The sequence below is a fragment of the Ochotona princeps genome, chromosome 1 (assembly GCF_030435755.1).
Source record: "Ochotona princeps isolate mOchPri1 chromosome 1, mOchPri1.hap1, whole genome shotgun sequence".
Lineage (NCBI taxonomy): Eukaryota > Metazoa > Chordata > Mammalia > Lagomorpha > Ochotonidae > Ochotona > Ochotona princeps.
In genome coordinates, this window is record NC_080832.1 from 16,584,773 (window position 1) to 16,601,801 (window position 17,029).

At 48.9% G+C, this 17,029-nt stretch overlaps 1 protein-coding gene across 4 annotated transcripts in view; it reads right to left on the minus strand.

Annotated features, from left to right (window-relative positions):
• SASH1 (SAM and SH3 domain containing 1) overlaps positions 1-17,029 on the minus strand; it is a 264,392-nt gene that overhangs the window by 171,011 nt on the left and 76,352 nt on the right. For 2 of the 4 annotated variants that reach the window (XM_058666462.1, XM_058666400.1), the window contains exon 1: positions 12,313-13,365. The exons of the other annotated variants lie outside the window; for them this stretch is intronic. In XM_058666462.1, coding sequence (XP_058522445.1) covers positions 12,313-12,486 — 174 coding nt within the window. In that variant the 5' untranslated portion in view covers positions 12,487-13,365. Of the gene's footprint in view, positions 1-12,312; positions 13,366-17,029 lie in introns of those variants that run through there. 4 annotated transcript variants of the gene reach the window in all.

A 17,029-nucleotide genomic window follows, 5' to 3' on the forward strand; every position in this document is an offset into this window, starting at 1 on the left:
TCTCAGTGTTCTAAGAGATGCTAATTTCTTTCTTTCTTTTTAAAGGTTTTAATGAAAAGATTTAATTGTTAATGTTTCAAAAATTTTTGGCATTCCCCAAAAGGCAATCTATAAAATTGCTAATGGTTTATTTTATGTGATATCTTTTAATCCTGTAAAAATGGAGATAGGCCAATAGAAAACACGTTCTTGAACTAGAATATAATCCTTTTCAATTACTTAATATTGAAATATCAAAAGAATCACACAAACCTAAGCTGATAGCAAGGCCTGGGAAAAAATTATCAAATTAAGAGTATCTTAACTAAAATTTAATAGGAGTTAGGCCTTAGAACAGACAAGTATGCTTTTTATTCTGCTGCCGAATGGCATTTTTAATTAAAACCATGCGATTCCTGTGATGCATCTATTTTCTCCCCTTTTACCTGCAGGCCAGAAGCAAGCAAGAACCATAACCAGGCACAGAGGGAGAAGTGGCACAAGAGACCCACTACCTCACTACCTGCTGCAAAACCCAACTCATAAATGCTGACCGAAGGGCCCAGTACAGTAGCCTAGTGGCTAAAATCCTCGTCTTGCAAGTGCCAGCTCCCTGCTTGTGTCCTGGGAAAGCAGTCCAGGACGGCCCAAAGCCTTCGGACCTTGCACCAGCGTGGGAGACCTGGAAGAGGTTCCTGACTCCTGGCTTCAGATTGGCTCAGCTCCAACTGCTGTGGCCATTTGGGAAGTGAGTCAGTGGATGGAAGATCTTCTTCTCTGTCTCTCCTCCTCTCTGTATATCTGCCATTCCAATAAAAAATAAATAAATCTTAAAAAAGAAAGAAAGATGACCAAAGCACCCCATGCAAGACGCCCTAGCAGAACTGTACTGCGTCTCCAGGGACAAAGGCAACCTTCCTCCAGAGAGCCTGCGCTGGAAAGACAAATGTGTTTGCTCCAGGAAAGACAAAAAAATAAAAACAACAGAGATGAGAGCCCATGCCACTGCCAAGTATTCCTCCTGCAAGCCTCGGAGGTGTAACGCTCAGAGCCCCAGCCTACAGGCTGGACACGTCTGGATTACAAGCCTTGGCACGCCAGGAAGGACACAGGCGGGTTATCTCTGCGTGGCATCCCTCCTCATAAAGAATTAATGATGCCCAGCGAAACCTTGGCCAGAACAAAAGAGGGAACACCAGACATCTGGCTAGGGCAACACTACGAGGAACAAGCCTCCACTTTCGAGTTCCATAACCAAAAGGCAATTAATGATCTAAGAGTACGTCCTGTGAACACTGACAATTCCAGGCAGTCAGGAAAACATGTTTTAACTCAAAGTTGCCCTTAAGAGTCTTCCTTTGTACTCACTGCTATGAAACAGCACACTTAATTCTAAAGAGTTTTCGCCTCTCCTCATTTAAATTCAACTCCTTAAAGATCGACCCATATCTACCACACCAGCGGGTGCTCACACCACGGGCGGGAGCATGGTCCGGGACAGCAGGACTCTGACTGTCAAGTGCGCAGGGCACAGGGATACAGTGCCAGGATATCTGGAAGAAAAGTACATGGGATGAACTCCCAGCCGCAAGTTTCTGCTGTCCTTTATGGAACTGAGCTGCAGGCTTGCTCATCCAGCACTAAGAATTGGCCCCTACTTCATCCTCCTCTACAATTGGCTTTGAAAAGAAGGGTTTGACAGCTGGCTTGCACACTGAGTTAAGCCATGACCTGAAACAGTGGCATCCCATGTGGGCAAGGGTTCCAGACACTGCTTTTCCACTTTCCTTTCTGCTCCCTGCTAATGCCCCTGGGAGAGCAGTCACTGACACCCAGGTGGGGACCAGGATGGAGTTCCAGATTCCTGGATTGGGCATGGTCCAGCCCCAGCTCACTGAAGCCTTCTGAGGAATTAGTCAGAGGATGAAAGACCTCTCTCTCTCTCTCTCTCTCACTGCAACTTAGCATTTTAAATAATTAAGTAAAACCTGATTTTTAAAGATAGATTTGAGAGCCCGGTGCGATGGCTAAATGGCTAAATCCTTACCTTGTAAGTGCCAGGATCCCACACGGGTTCATGTCCCGGTTGCTCCACTTCCCATTGAACCCCCTGCTTACTGCCTGGGAAAACAGCATAGGATGGCTCTAAGCGTGGGAACCCTGCACCCACTTGGGAGCCAAAAGAAGCTCCTATCTCCTGGCTTTGGGTTAGCTCAGCTTCGGTCTTTGTGGCCATTTGGGGAGTGACCACGCAGACCAGAAGATCTTTCTCTCTGCTTCTCTCCATAAATCCGATCTGTCGTTCCAATAAAAAACAAAAGTCTTTTTAAAAAGCCACCTTTCTTTACTGTTTGAAGAGATTTAGCTATAGCAGAGAGTGAATAATGTTAAGAATAATACTCCCTTTGTTTTTTTAAAGATTTTTTTATTTTTATTACAAAGTCAGATATACAGAGAGGAGGAGAGACAGAGAGGAAGATCTTCCGTCCAATGACTCACTCCCCAAGTAACCACAACAGCCGGAGCTGAGCCAGTTCGAAGCCAGGAGCCAGGAACTTTCTCCAGGTCCCTCATGTGGGTGCAGGGTCCCAAAGCTTTGGGCCGTCCTTGACTGCTTTCCCAGGCCACAAACAGGGCGCTAGATGGGAAGTGGAGCTTCTGGGATTAGAACCGGCACCCATATGGGATTCCGGCATGTTCAAGGCGAGGACTTTAGCCGCTAGGCCACTGCACCAGGTCCAACAATGCCCCATTTTAAGGAACCAAACCATTTACTCTTTTTCTTAATCTTTTATTATTATTTTTACTGGAAAGGTGGATACACAGATAAGAGAGATAGAAAGATCTTCCATCTCTTGGTTCAGTTTCCAAGTGGCCACAACAGCTAGAGCTGAACCAGTCCAAAGCCAGGAGCTTCTTCTGGGTCTCCCACAAGGGTACAGGGTTCCAGGGGTTTGAGCCATCCTCGACTGCTTTCCCAGGCCACAAGCAGGGAGCTGGATGGGAAGTGGAGCAACCGGGACATGAACCGGTACCCATAGGGATCCTGGCACATTCAAGGCAAGGATTTAGGCTTTCACACCGGGCCCAATCATTACTCTTGTACAGAAATATGAATGCATACATGTATATATACTAGTATATGTATACAAACATTTCTTTCTTAGGGATGGAAAAAAAACCTCTAAGAATGTATTTATTTATGTGAGAGACAAACGGAAATCTCCCATAGGCTGTTCACTTCAGAACTCAATCAAGGTCTCCCTCATGGAGGCAGGGCCCCAAGTGCTTGAACAGTCATCTGTTGCCTCCCAGACTATTCATGACCAAGAAACTGGCATGAACAATAAAGTCAGGAACAGACCAAGTACTTAAACACAGGGGCGTGCATCCCAAGTGTCATCTCCACCAACAGGTCAAACATCCACCCATTTTCTTACTGTTTCTATGAAACATATTTGGGCCCAGCGCGATAGCATAGTGGTTAAAGACCTTGCCTTTCAAACTCTTTCAAATAAAAAAAAAAAAAATCTTTTTAAAAAAGGTATATCAGGACCTGCATGGTGGCCTAATGGCTAAAGTCCTGCCTTGAATGCACCGGGAACCCATATGGGCGCTGGTTCTAATCCTGACAGCCTCACTTCCCATCCAGCTCCCTGCTTGTGGCCTAGTAAAGCAGTCGAGGATGGCCCAAGGCTTTGGGACCCTGCACCGCGTGGGAGACCAGAAAGAGCTCCTGGCTCCTGGCTTAGGATCAGCTCAGCTCCGGCCATTGCGGCCACTAGGGAAGTGAACCATCGGACGGAAGATCTTCCTCTCTGTCTCTCCTCTCTGTATATCCGCCTTTCCAATAAATAAATAAATCTCTAAAAAAAACATAATTATCGGGCCAGGCGGCGAGGCCTAGCTACTGAAGTCCTCGCCTTGAACGCCCCGGGATCCCAGATGGGCGCCGGTTCTAATCCCAGAAGCTCCACTTCCCATCCAGCTCCCTGCTTGTGGCCTGGGAAAGCAGTCAAGGACGGCCCAAAGCTTTGGGACCCTGCACCTACATGGGAGATCTGGAAGAGGTTCCTGGTTCCTAGCTTCGGATCGTCTCAGTACCGGCCATTGCGGCTCACTTGGGGAGTGAATCATTGGACGGAAGATCTTCCTCTCTGTCTCTCCTCCTCTCTGTATATCTGACTTTGTAATAAAAATAAATAAATCTTTTTAAAAAACCATATTTATCTTTAGTTGACAAACAGAAATGGTACAGTGCGATCCTGAAACCTGAAGGATGGAGCCACTCTATATGGTCCGAAGGAAAACAGTAAAGCTAAGGAAGGCAGAGGAAGACCGAGGATGGACAGCAAGGAGGATGGATGCAGACAAAGGGCAGGCTCTCATCTCTCTGCCTGGCTCACAGCAGCAGTCCCCTTCCTCCTCACTCACCACCAACACACTGCCACTTCTCTAGACTTGGGAGTGTCTACGTTCCATATCAGCTTAGAGTGATGCTTTCTTCCTGGAGCCAGCAAAACACTGTCCAGCCGCACACCCACCGTGGCACTCCACGGTCTCCCACCTGGTCCGGATCGCTCTCTGGGAAGTCACCACTCGCCACTCAGTGGGTAGTCTAGTTTCCAGCCTCCCTAAGCCCAGCTGCTTTCCAATGGCCCTACCCACTGTGACAGGAAGATGGGCTAATAGGTAGTCAGGGTGGCTTCTCTTGGAATGAGAAAAGGGGAAGTCCCTGGAAGTTTACAAAACTCTTGCCTCTGCCCAGAGGGTATGTTCTGCTAGACAGAAGTGCCTGCCCACCCTTCCGAAATTTTAGCTCATCATGTGAATGGAAAGAAATCAAGTCAGTCATTCTTTGGATGGCTTTTTGTTTCATCAAGGACAAGCAGGACAGGATTATAGCGGCGGGGGAGGGGGAGGGCGCTTTGAGGGGCTTTGTCCCGACCAACCTGCTCATTGTTAGCCATTGTTCTGCTTGCCCATAATGTGTGAGGAGTTAGACTGGGTGGTAGGCAGTTAGGGTATTCTGGGTCCCCAAGTCATTTTTCTTCCCAAATATAAAAGGGAATTTTCCCACCATGTTTTTTTTTTTAAAGATTTACTCAGTTTTATTACAAAGTCAGATATACAGAGAGGAGGAGAGACAGAGAGGAAGATCTTCCGTCCGATGATTCACTCCCCAAGTGAGCCACAATGGCCGGTACTGAGACGATCCGAAGCTAGGAACCAGGAACCTCTTCCAGATCCCCCATGTAGGTGCAGGGTCCCAAAGCATTGGGTCGTTCTCAACTGCTTTCCCAGGCCACAAGCAGGGAGCTGGATGGGAAGTGGAGCTGCCGGGATTACAACTGGCGCCCATCTGGGATCCCGGGGCGTTCAAGGTGAGGACTTTAGCGGCTAGGCCACGCCGCTGGGGCCCCCCACCATGTTTTAAATTCACCAGAGCAGTCTCTTCCAAGGAACAAGGGTGCTATTTAGCATATCAATTCACCACCTGAAGCACCAGCCATTATCTCCGGCCAATGTGTGGGAGGGTCTCAGGCCTATCTCCTTATCATTGAAAGGAGGGCAGGAAGTGCCTGGAATGTCCTGTCTAGCACCTCTCTGGTCTTTGTGTCCCAAAGGCAGATACCTGGAGACCAGGAAATTCCTTTGTCCTTGGAAAACCCCCTCTTTGAACTAAAGTTTAAAAAGTTCCCAACACCCCCCATGCATGGGTCTTTTCTATCTCAGAACCCCCTCCCGTCACTACTGCGGGAGTCTCCTTTCTTAGCTTTTCTAATAAATCTTACTTTAAAACTAAACTGTGGGGCCCCAGCATAGTGGCCTAGCTGCTAAAGTCCTCGCCTTGAAAGCCCCGGGATCCCATATGGGCGCCGGTTCTAATCCCGGCAGCTCCACTTCCCATCCAACTCCCTGCTTGTGGCCTGGGAAAGCAGTTGAGGACGGCCCAATGCATTGGGACACTGCACCCGCGTGGGAGACCTGGAGGAGTTTCCTGGTTCCCGGCTTCGGATCGGCTCGCATCCGCCCGTTGCGGCTCACTTGGGGAGTGAATCATGGGACGGAAGATCTTCTTCTCTGTCTCTCCTCTCTGTATATCTGGCTGTAATAAAATGAATAAATCTTTAAAAAAAAACTGTGTCCGCATGAAAATTCTTTCCTGCGAGACAAGAATTGAGGTTGCTGCAGTATTCGGGGTTCAAAAACCCTACAACAATAATACACTAAAGACATCACTTCCTGGGTCTTGGGCGGGAGAAGGGCTTCCTGATGCTGTGCAGCTGGTTTCCATCTTTACTATATTTAATAAACCTTGCTTCGCACACTGACATTGACCATAAGAATCAAAGTTGGCTTAGTTTTCCTGGAAGATTCCCCGCAACACCACCACCTTCCATGCTAAGGCCAGTACAGCTGTGTTCTCCCAGCGACACTGTTGTAGGGTTTTTGAACCCCGAATACTGCAGCAACCTCAAATTCTTGTCTCGCAGGAAAGAAGAATTTTCATGCGGACGCAGTTTAGTTTTAAAGTAAGATTTATTAGAAATAGTTGAGAAAGTAGACTCCCATCCTAGTGATGGGAGGGGGCCTCGAGATCCTCTGCCATAGTGGCAGGGGGAAAGGCAAGAGAGAAAAACCCATATTAATGGTGGAGAAAGCATCTTTTAAAGGTTCCCCTCAAAGATGTTTCTCCATAAGCAAAGGAAATTCCTGGTTTCCATGGTACCTGGTCTTGGGACAAAAGGCCAGAAAGGTGTCACTGGCCAACTTCCTTGGTCCCTTTCTAATGATAAAGAGGCCAGTCTGAAGCCCTCCCCCTTGGCAATGGCCAGAGACAGAATTGGGTGGAGGCTTCAGGTGGGGAATAGATATGTTAATGTCACCCTTGTCTCCTGGGGGAAGCACTCCTGATAAAATATGCATTTGTCTTGGGAGAGATGTGTTCTGGTGAATCCAAGACATGGTGGGGAAAATACCCCTTTATATTTGGGAAGAAAAATGACTTGGGGACCCAGAAAACCCTAACTGCCTACCACCCAGTCTAACTCCTCTCACAACACCAGATGTCAAGGCTGTGTGTTACCAATACTTAACACCTTCAACCCAGCAACTGAAAGCCAATACATGTGGGAATGAATGAACTGTAAAACTGGAACAGAAAGGGAATTTCAAGGAAATCTATGACCCAATTCTCAGCTTTGTGAACTGGGCCCCAGTAACACCGACTGGTCACCCTGGCAGAGGGGCAAGGAAAGTAAGGTATGCAAAGAACCCAAGTTAGCACTGAGCTGCATGCCAGCATCAGGAACCTGCCAGGTGGAGAGGTGAGGCGTGTGTAGCCAGGTGAAGGGAGAAAGGAACAGGACGAGAGCTGCCTGAGCACAGGGGTCTCACCTGGCAGGAAGAGACCCGGTGATCCAGCCAGAATATGAGAGCCCTGCACTTTGTCTTGGGCAAAGTTATGGTTCATTGCTACCTCGAGCAAGTCAGCAATGTAGGGAACCCTTGATTCTTCCTAAGTAAGGGAGGTCAGGACTCATGGCCAAGGGCCCTTCAGTCGCTTGGCAGGGGTGAGGGGAAGCAGTATACTTGAAAAAGATGAAGTCAGAATGCCTAAAACTGGATCTGACTGAAAATTCCAATTCATAAATTTCATTAAGTCATCACGGGATGCGTTTAACTCAAGCTACCACACAAGGATATTTGTAAATTAACTTCTTTCAAAGGAGTCCTCCCCTCCCCCTCCTCACCACAACCCAGGGCCTCACCAACACCTCCCCCTCTCCCCACAACTTGCCTACAAGGACAAAAGAAGTCAGGGGATTTGTGTTTGTTTTTAATTTGCTCATATTTGGGTTTGCTTTTGACCCCTAGGACTGCAAAGCAGGGCATATCTAAAGATTTTGTGAACTGCAGCTGACCCACGTGACATTCTGTAGGGGAAGGCTGGCAGTTTCTCCAGGGGGGCTAACTGCTAAGCACCGCAGGGAAATGCAGAGCAGAGCACAGGAAACTTCAGGCTGTGGGGAGAGGCATCTCGCCGGATCTCAGAACAATAGGCACTTAACTAACCTCTTTCCCGGGGAGCAAGTAGGTTTGCAGGCTGAGCTAAGGAGGCCCTCACTTTCTGAAGTTCAAACATCATCACTTTCTACCACGCGAAGTCAGTCCAGACCCTACCTGGGCATCACTAGTAACTTCAGCAATCCTGACTCTTTCCAAGAGTCCTCCACCATCAGTCACCCTGGGGGTGCACCTCCCCAAAATGTTGACCACCTCTTTCAGGACTAGTTAACCGAACAGCAGCTTTCCCAATCCCAAGAGTGGGCTGCACGTTCAGTGCCCAGGGCACACAAATGTTTTGCAATTTGTGATTAGGGCTTCCGGGAGACGTGTGGGGATTTGGTCTGCATGATGAAACTGCCCAGCAGCGGCTACCTGGAGGTACCCATGACAGTGGGTACCGGAGCCTCTGCAGAACAGTGTTTTCATGCGATTCCTGTGTCTCACAAGTGTACACTCTCCCCTCATCCCACCTTTTCACTTGGCAAAACCAGACACTCCTTAAGTCACTGCTACCAAAGATGCCTGCCCTCCAGGCACTCCTAGTCTGGTGTTGTGTAAGCTCATGTTCTCTTAATTCTGTGTCCATTTAGGCAATGCTTATTAGCGATTATTCATTCTTGCACTGCTCAAACATCTTCATGTGGTCAATTATACTAGTTTCTTCCCTAAAAGAACACTTTGTTAACAATTATCTGAAAGCAATCCTTTGGTGCTTAACTATGACTGGACTGAATTCATTTGAATGCAGGCATCCTGGATCTACTAAGACACCAGATGCTGGTCAACGCTCTTCACTGGTGAAGGCCAACACAGTGCCCAGGGAGTGAGGGCCAGAGCCTCCCAATGGCCACTCACCCGGCAAGGGTTCCACTGGCTAAGCTGTGGCCTCACTTGGACGCTTGGCAGACTATACAACAGGAAAGAAGCAACTGGGCTTGGAATCTAAGGGGTTTGAATGGATAATTCCTCCACTGCCTACTACAGGAGCCTCCTCTGGTTTGGGGTGGGGAAAAACAAACTTTCATATCATGTTTTACCTACAATACTGGACTAAGGAGTGTCTTAGCATCATGCTTCTGACCTGTGGGGACTCACAAAGTGAGCTGGGGTCAAATATTGTCACTAACCAGGCAAGCAGTTCACACACAGGTTTATTGGCTTACACTGGTGGGATGTTACAAAATCCCAGCATTGAAATACACAATCATAATTAAAAGTAAGTCTTTTTCTTCCGTAACAACAGAGTCAGCTATCCAAGCCAAAGCTGCAGGTGGGAGAAGGAACTGGGCAAGATCTTGCTGAGCTGGTGTCTTCCTGCAGAAACCTCCAAAGGAGGGGTAAGCCACAACATCTGCCCAACTCTGCAGCTTCCCCTGCACAGCAGTTCAAAGCCAGGTTCACACTAGGACAGCAGAGAGAGCAAGAAGACAACCGCAGAGACGATCTGTCTGGGCCAACATCAGGTTTTCCCCAGCCTCACACTGGTCCCGGAGCTCTGTAGCAAGTACATATTTTCTGTTCCCCGCATCCACCCTTTGAATAACAGGTCTGAGAGTTCAGCTGTCCCACCCCACCTTTAAACTCAGCCGCAGAACACTGCTAGAACAGACCCCACAGTGCTGGAATCGGCCAGAGGCAGCAACGCAAGCACTCAGCAAATGTCACCCATCAGTCCTCCTCACCAAAGCCACTTGGAATTCAAGCCAGCCTCCAGCTCTCCCCATGTGTGCCCCAAAACACACACACCCTCATCAGGGACGCAGTGTCGCGGGAATTGTCGTAGTAAATGAAAAGGCAAACTGGGGGCCCGGCACGGTGACCTAGTGGCTAAAGTCCTCACCTTGTACAGGCCAGGATCCCATAGGGATGCCGGTTCTAATCCTGGCAGCTCCACTTCCCATCCAGCTCCCTGCTTGTGGCCTGGGAAAGCAGTCAAGGACGGCCCAAAGCCTTGGGACCCTGCACCCGCGTGGGAGACCTGAAAGAAGCTCCTGACTCCTGGCTTCCAATCAGCTCAGCTCCAGCTGTTGTGGTCACTTGGGGAGTGAGTCAGTGGGGATGGAAGATCCTCCTCTCTGTCTCTCCTCCTCTCCATATACATCTGACTTTGAAATAAATAAATAAATAAATAAAGGCAAACTGGAATCTATAAAAGGAAGAACACAGTCACCTTCCTGCTGGATAAAATTGAGAAATAGCCTATCGTCATACCTCTCTCCCAGTGTCTGTCTCTGTCCCTTTAACTCTGCCTTTCAAATTCATTTATCAATCTTTTCAAAAATTTTCCACTTGGATTGGTTGCAGTTTCATCCATAAAGGTTAAAAAATGCAAAAACAGGAGCTTTCAAATCCAAAATATATATTGTACATAGACATGCATGCACAATATCTAATTATGTAAGTGTATATTGTGCACGTATTTTTTAAAATATGTATTTTTATTGGAAAGTCAGATTTACAGAGAGAAGACGAAAGAAAGATCTTCCATCTGCTGGTTCACTCCATTAGTAGCCACAACAGCTTGAGCTGAGCTGATCCAAAGCCAGACGCTTCTTCTGAGTCTCCCACACAGGTGCAGGGTCCCAAGGCTGTGGGCCGTCCTCGACTGCTTTCCCAGGCCACAAACAGGGAGCTGGATGGAAAGTGAAGCAACTGGGAGATGAACCAGCACCCTCTCGGCGCATGCAAGGTGAGGATGTTAGCCACTAGGCTATTGCACTGGGCCCCATGTTTCTATCTTTAAACATGAAAAAGTATGAAGAGCCAGAACTCTTTAACTCCTCCTTTCTACACAATGATCACCATAAATACCAGTAACACCCAAAAATGGGGAAAGATGAAACAAAATAGCTCTCCGTAGGAAAAGGAGCGTCTTACTGAGCATCTACTTTATGCTGGGCAGTGTGTCAAGCACTTGTTTTGTTACAGAGCAACTTGGCTCCATTTCAGAAGCACCCAAAATCAAGTCTTTATTGATTTAGGTATTTATTCTAGTTTGGGGGTAGGGGAGGCACAAGGGAGAGCCCTAAAGTCCACTGGTCCACTCCCCAGATACTGCCAGTCAAGGCTGAGTCAGGCAGAAGCTGGCAGCCCCAGGAACTCAGGTTAGGTCAGGGACCCGGGGACCTGAGCCCTCCCCCAGCTGTGCATCAGCAACAGAGGAATCAGAGTGAAGCCAGGATGTGAGATGAAGGTATTCCCACTCGACTTGACCTCTAGGTCAAACACCTGCCCAGCCAGTTATCCCTTCCTCACTTTCCAGGTGATGCAATGAGAGTCGCAGCTTTTGAATAACTTAGCCAGGATCGCGCAGTCGGCCAGCAAGAGAGCTTGGTTTTGATTCAGGTGCATTCACTTCACAGCCAAAACATTCAAATCACTGCATTTTAAAAAATTATTAAAACTACAGCTTATCACTTCCCTTCCAAAAAAACAAACAAACAAACAAACAAAAAAACGCCTCCTCCTACTGGGAAAAGAAAAGGTCTCCGAGTAAATCCAGGGCCTGTTCTGGCCGTCCACACATCTGGCAGTTCTACATCCTTCACCCAAAGCTGCGCTCTGAAAGTGTGGATTCAAATGTCTGACTGTCCAAGCCCCCAGCCTGCCCAGTCCAACTCAGCTACCTCCCAGCTCAGCCACTGCCTTCTCAAGGCGTTAAACCACCCCCCAACGGGTTCCAGCTCCGTCCTCCACAGAGAACTGGTTTTCACAAATTATGCCAAATCCATGCGCAGTTTCCAAACACTGAGCATTTCAAAAAAACACGTGACAGCACAGATTTAGCAAAATAAGTTCTATTGTTTTTAGCCTCAAACCTCTAAAACAAATATCCCGAGACTCTACCAACTGAAAACACTCTGTGGGTCCCGAAGAAGGAAACGGTTGTTTTCTTCCCGTGGGCACACAACAAATGGGCAAAGAGATAAACATTGGAGTCATCAGTCTCGTCCCAACTCCAGCCGGGAAAGTCCTCCGCCAAATATTTACCATGAGTATTTACAGCTATTCTTGGAAGGACTCCTGCTTGGCTACGGCCGCGTCAATTTCTCAGCAGGTGTCCCAGATTAAACTGTTGACCATCACCTGGGGCTTCCTGAATTAGTATTTCGGAAGGGCTCTACCGCTGGCTACTTTTTAATTGGGGCCTGAAACCCCGTACCGTGTGTATTCAGCCTTCTAAGCACTAGTGCCAGAGAAGGACGCCCGTGTTGGGAGGGGTGCACCCCGTTCTGGAGCGCTGCTCCCCAGGTAACTCACCAGGATGCCCATCACGTCCGTCCAGAGTCGGGAGAACGCTTCGGACGTGCCAACTCCCGGCTCGGGCTCCGACTCGGGTTCCGGCTCGGGCTCCCGCTCCGGCACCGGCTCTGGCCCAGGGTCGGGCTCCTGCTCCGGCGCCGGCTCCGGGCCAGCTGCTCCCGCGTCTTCCATGGCCGCCTCGGTGCGCGCGCGGGCCGTGCGTCCCTGTCCCCGCGGCGCCCTCGTCCCGCGCGAGTGCACGGCCCTCCTCGGGTTGCCGGGTCCCCTCCCGCGGCGTCAGGGAGCCGCACCCCCGCGCCGCATGCCCTGGCGGCCCAGGCCACCCTGCGCGGGACCCGGCCGGCACCCGCACCTCGGTCTAGGTGGCCGAGGGCAGAGCGTCTGACAACTCCAGAAACTCCCACCGCTGCTCCGCGCAGCAACAGGGTAACAGGCGGCAAAGTCCGCACCACTGAGTTTTTGCAGCCGGGGACCTCGCGGGGTACCAAAACGGGTGAATCCCACTGAAGAGGCGTCGCTTCCTGTGACCCGGACGGCTAGTCCAGGACGCCACTCGCTTCGGTTCGCCAGTCAGGACAGGGCGCGGCAGAAGTGGCCGCGGCGCCTCTGCCAATGGGAAGGAAGTCCTGGGACCCCTATCTTCAAAATGAGCTCTTCCAGCTCCACATGACTCTCTCCCCTCAAGGCTAAAGAAAGCGTTTAGCAACAAAAGGTGCTCTGATGTCAGGCTCTTTGCATGGAAATGAGCCACCGACCCGAGAACAAATCGCCTGTTGAAGAGCGCAGCCGCCCTGCGGCCGGCGGCCCGCACAAGTTTGTGAGCACGCTAGTCCCAGAACTGGAGAAAGTTAATCTTTAAGCTGTTCCCGCCAGAGGGGTTCACGAGTATCCGGTGCACCGTCCACACCTCACCCCTCCTTAAGTCCCGCGACCTCCGGGATTCCAACCCAGCTCTGCTAGCCGAGGCTTGGCTGAGGAAACAAATGTGAGCGCGTGGGCTCCGGCATTGTTTGGGTCACGTTTACGGCGGGGACATTTTGGCTCCGGAGCGTGCCCGATGCCATGCCTGGCTGTACCTTCAGCCAATGGGAGGCAGTGCGCTTAGGTTTTTCGTGATTCCTGGGGCGGGCGATATTCAACACTAGGCGCTCATTGGTATATACACGCAGCCTACTACACACCCTTGGGGCCCTGGTGTTTGTGTTTTCCAAGGAGAAGACCCGTGGTGGATTTATTGGGGAGGGAAATCGTTCTGCAGAGGTTATTTTTTCTTTCGTGACTTTAAAAGCCACTCAGATTTTTCCCTGGGAGATGACAGTCCTGTGACACTGGACTTGGTAACTGGGCATTGGGTGAAACACTGAGCCTCCGCGAATCTGCCCTGTGTTTCCTTTAAGGAAAAAAATCCTTTTTTTTTTTTTTTTTAATTTGAAGGGAGTGTTGTACAAGAAAGATCTTCCTGCCGTTGCTGCACTCTCCAAATGACTGCAATGGCTATTTCTTCTAGGTCTCCCTCTTGCATGGCACGGCCCCAAGCATTTGCATCATCTGCTGCCTTCTTTTTAAATTTTTTTCTGTTGTCTAATTTGAAAGTAAGAGAGAGAGAAGGAAAGACAGAGTGAGAGAGATCGTCCATTTGGGTTCATTCCCCAAATGACTGCCATGGTAGTCCGAAGCCAGGAGCCGGGAGCTTCTTCACGGTCTCTCACATGGGTCCAAGAGTCCAAGCATGTGGGCCATCCTCTGCTGCTTCCCAGGCCACTAGCAGGGAGCTGAATCAGAAGTGGAGCTGCCAGAACCGGGCTATGGGTCAGTGCAGCCAGGCCTGGGACATTGCTGGCTGAGGCCAGGCTAGGCTTTCCAAGGCTTTCTGGTGCTCCTATACGAATTCTGTGGACCCAAACAAATTCCATTAAGCAGGTGGGCTTTTATTTTTTTAATTTTCCATTTTTTACAGGAGTGGGCATTTAGCCTAGCGGTTAAGATGCCCACATGCAATATGTGAGTGTCTGGCTGTACCTGAGTCCAGCTTCCTATCACTGTTTATGCTGGGAGGCAGCAGGTGGTAGCACAGAAAGACCCAGACTAGAACTCCTGGCTCCTGGCTTCAGCTTAGCTCAGCCCCAACTCTGTGGGTTTCTGAGGGAATGGCCCATCAGATTGAAAAAAATCCCTCTGTCTCTGCTTTCTAATAAACAAAAATGTTCAAATAAGTAGCATGGGCATGCCTATAAAGGCATGATAATCAGTAAATGATAGGAAAAGGTTTAATTGAGTCTACTGATGCACTTCTGTGGTTCAGTTTGTTAGCCCTGGGGTACAGACTTGAAACCCAAAGAAATGCAAGCAACTGGGCTACTTCAACCCAGTGGAAGCTTGTGGTCGGCCTAAAGACTTCCGGGCAGGAGACTAAGCTAGGAATTTTGCAAGCAGAGCTGTGGGCGCCTCGGCGAACAGGAGGACTGACATCCCAGCACCAACTGTGAGTCTTTTTGACTCAGATAACCTGGGGCAAAGCACTTGACCTTTCCGAGCCGCAGTTTCCCCATCCGAGATGAGGCAAGGCCACACTAATTGCCAGCCACCTCCTCCAAGGTCTTAATATGTCTCAGTCATCTAAAGATAGGTACAGTTTAGCGACTGTTGTCGCTACATGCACGCACAACAATATAATTAAATCTTAGCCAGCATTTTGATACTTAAAGAAAGCAACCAATCTAACCTCCGTGGTTAGGCTCCTTTTCCTGGTGCCCAGCATGCCGTGGAGGTACAGATGCGTCACTTGCTGGGGGATTCACTTCCAACCCAGCTCCCTGATAGTGTGCCTGGGAAGATGGCCCGAGTGCTTAGCCTCTGCACCCATACGGGAAACCCAGAAGAAGCTCCTGGCTCTTGGCTTCTGACCAGTCCAGCTCTGGTCATTGTAGCCTTTATGGAATGAACCAGCGTATGAGAGATTCTCTCTCTCTTTCATTCACTTTCTCTTTGGCTCTCCTCTTTCTGTTGTAACTCCCCCTTCTAAATAAAAATAAGTAATTTCTAAAAGGTTTATTTTTATTGGAAAGGCAGATTTACAGAGAGAAGTTGGTTCGTTCCCCCAGTGGCCACAATGGCCAGAGCTGATCTAAAGTTAAGACACAGAGCCTCCTCTGGGTCTCCCATGTGGGTGCAGGGTCCCAAGGCTTGTTGCCTTCCAGGCCATAAGCAGGGAGTTAGATAGGAAGTGAAGCAGCTGGGACACAAACCAGCACCCATTATGGGAAACCTGAACTTGTAGGTAGAGGATTAGCTAGGTGAGCTATCACTTCAGCCCTCTAAAAATATTTTTAGGGCCTAGCATGGTGGCCTAGTGGCTAAAGTCCTCGCCTTGAACATGCACAGGCATCCCATATGGGCACCGGTTCTAATCCCGGCAGCTCCACTTCCCATCCAGCTCCCTGCTTGTGGCCTAGGAAAGCAGTCAAGGACATCCCAAAGCCTTGGGACCCTGCACCTGCGTGGGAGACCTGGAGGAAGATCCTGGCTCCTGGCTTTGGATCGGCACAGCACCGGCCGTTGTGGTCATTTGGGGAGTGAATCATCAGGCAGAAGATCTGCCTCTGTCTCTCCTCCTCTCTGTATATCCGACTTTGTAATAAAAATAAATAAATCTTTAAAAATAAATAAATATATATATATATATTAAATGATTGGTACTCTCAGTGTCATTGCTTTCTCCTAAGAATTTCTTCTGGGGCTTTATAACAAAGTGCCAGTTTCTACTGACTTCACCATCACCACTTCAGAGCTCCATAGGGTACTCTATCCCAAGGGCTTTGATAATACAATCCTATTCCATGAGAATGGTAAACGACCTTGAAGAGTTGGGCCAAACCCTTCATTTTGCAGATGAAGAAAAGTGTTCCAGAGACACAGCTACATGGGATAGAATCAAAGTAGGCACAGCCTGATTGCTTTAGAAGTTCTTTCATCTGCTTTGGTGTCCACAAAGCCTCCAAGAGACACGCCAGTGGAGGTACCCTCTTAAAGAATCTAGGAATTCTCTGCCCCTTTTTCTCTTCCCATCAGGGCTTTCATCAAGCCCATTGGAATGGCTAGGAAGGATGCCAGTGAGTGAATTCCAATGGAAGGGAACTAGAAGGGGCTTTTCCAGGCTTTGATTATGAAATCAAATCTGATAACCATTTGTCATAAGAATGAACAGAAAACTCTTAGAAGGCATTCATTGGGAATACAGACAATATTGTTTCAGTACAAACATTATGTATTGAAAGAAAATCAGCCTCTATCATGTTGCCCATGTAAGTGTGGAGCATATACACACATGTACACGTGTTCATACTGACTTGCTTTGTACCCAATTATTCTTCCTGTGAGTCAACACTGCAAGAATTTAAAAGCAACTAGTCTAGAAGTTGCAGGGCATGGGGTATAGCTGTTAATGCTTCTACCAATGTAAGAGAAGTGGTTTATTGGGTTCAGCATGATGGCTCAATGACTGAATCCTCACCTTGCAAGCGCCAGGATCTCATATGGGCACTGGTTTGTTTCCTGGCTGTTCCACTTCCCATTCATCTCCTGCTTATGTCCTGGGAAGGCTAGAAAGTACAGCCCAAAACCTTGGGACCCTGCACCCACATGGGAGACCCAGAAGAAGCTCCTGGCTCCTGGCTTCAGATGGACTTAACCCTGGCTTTTGTGACCATTTGGGGAG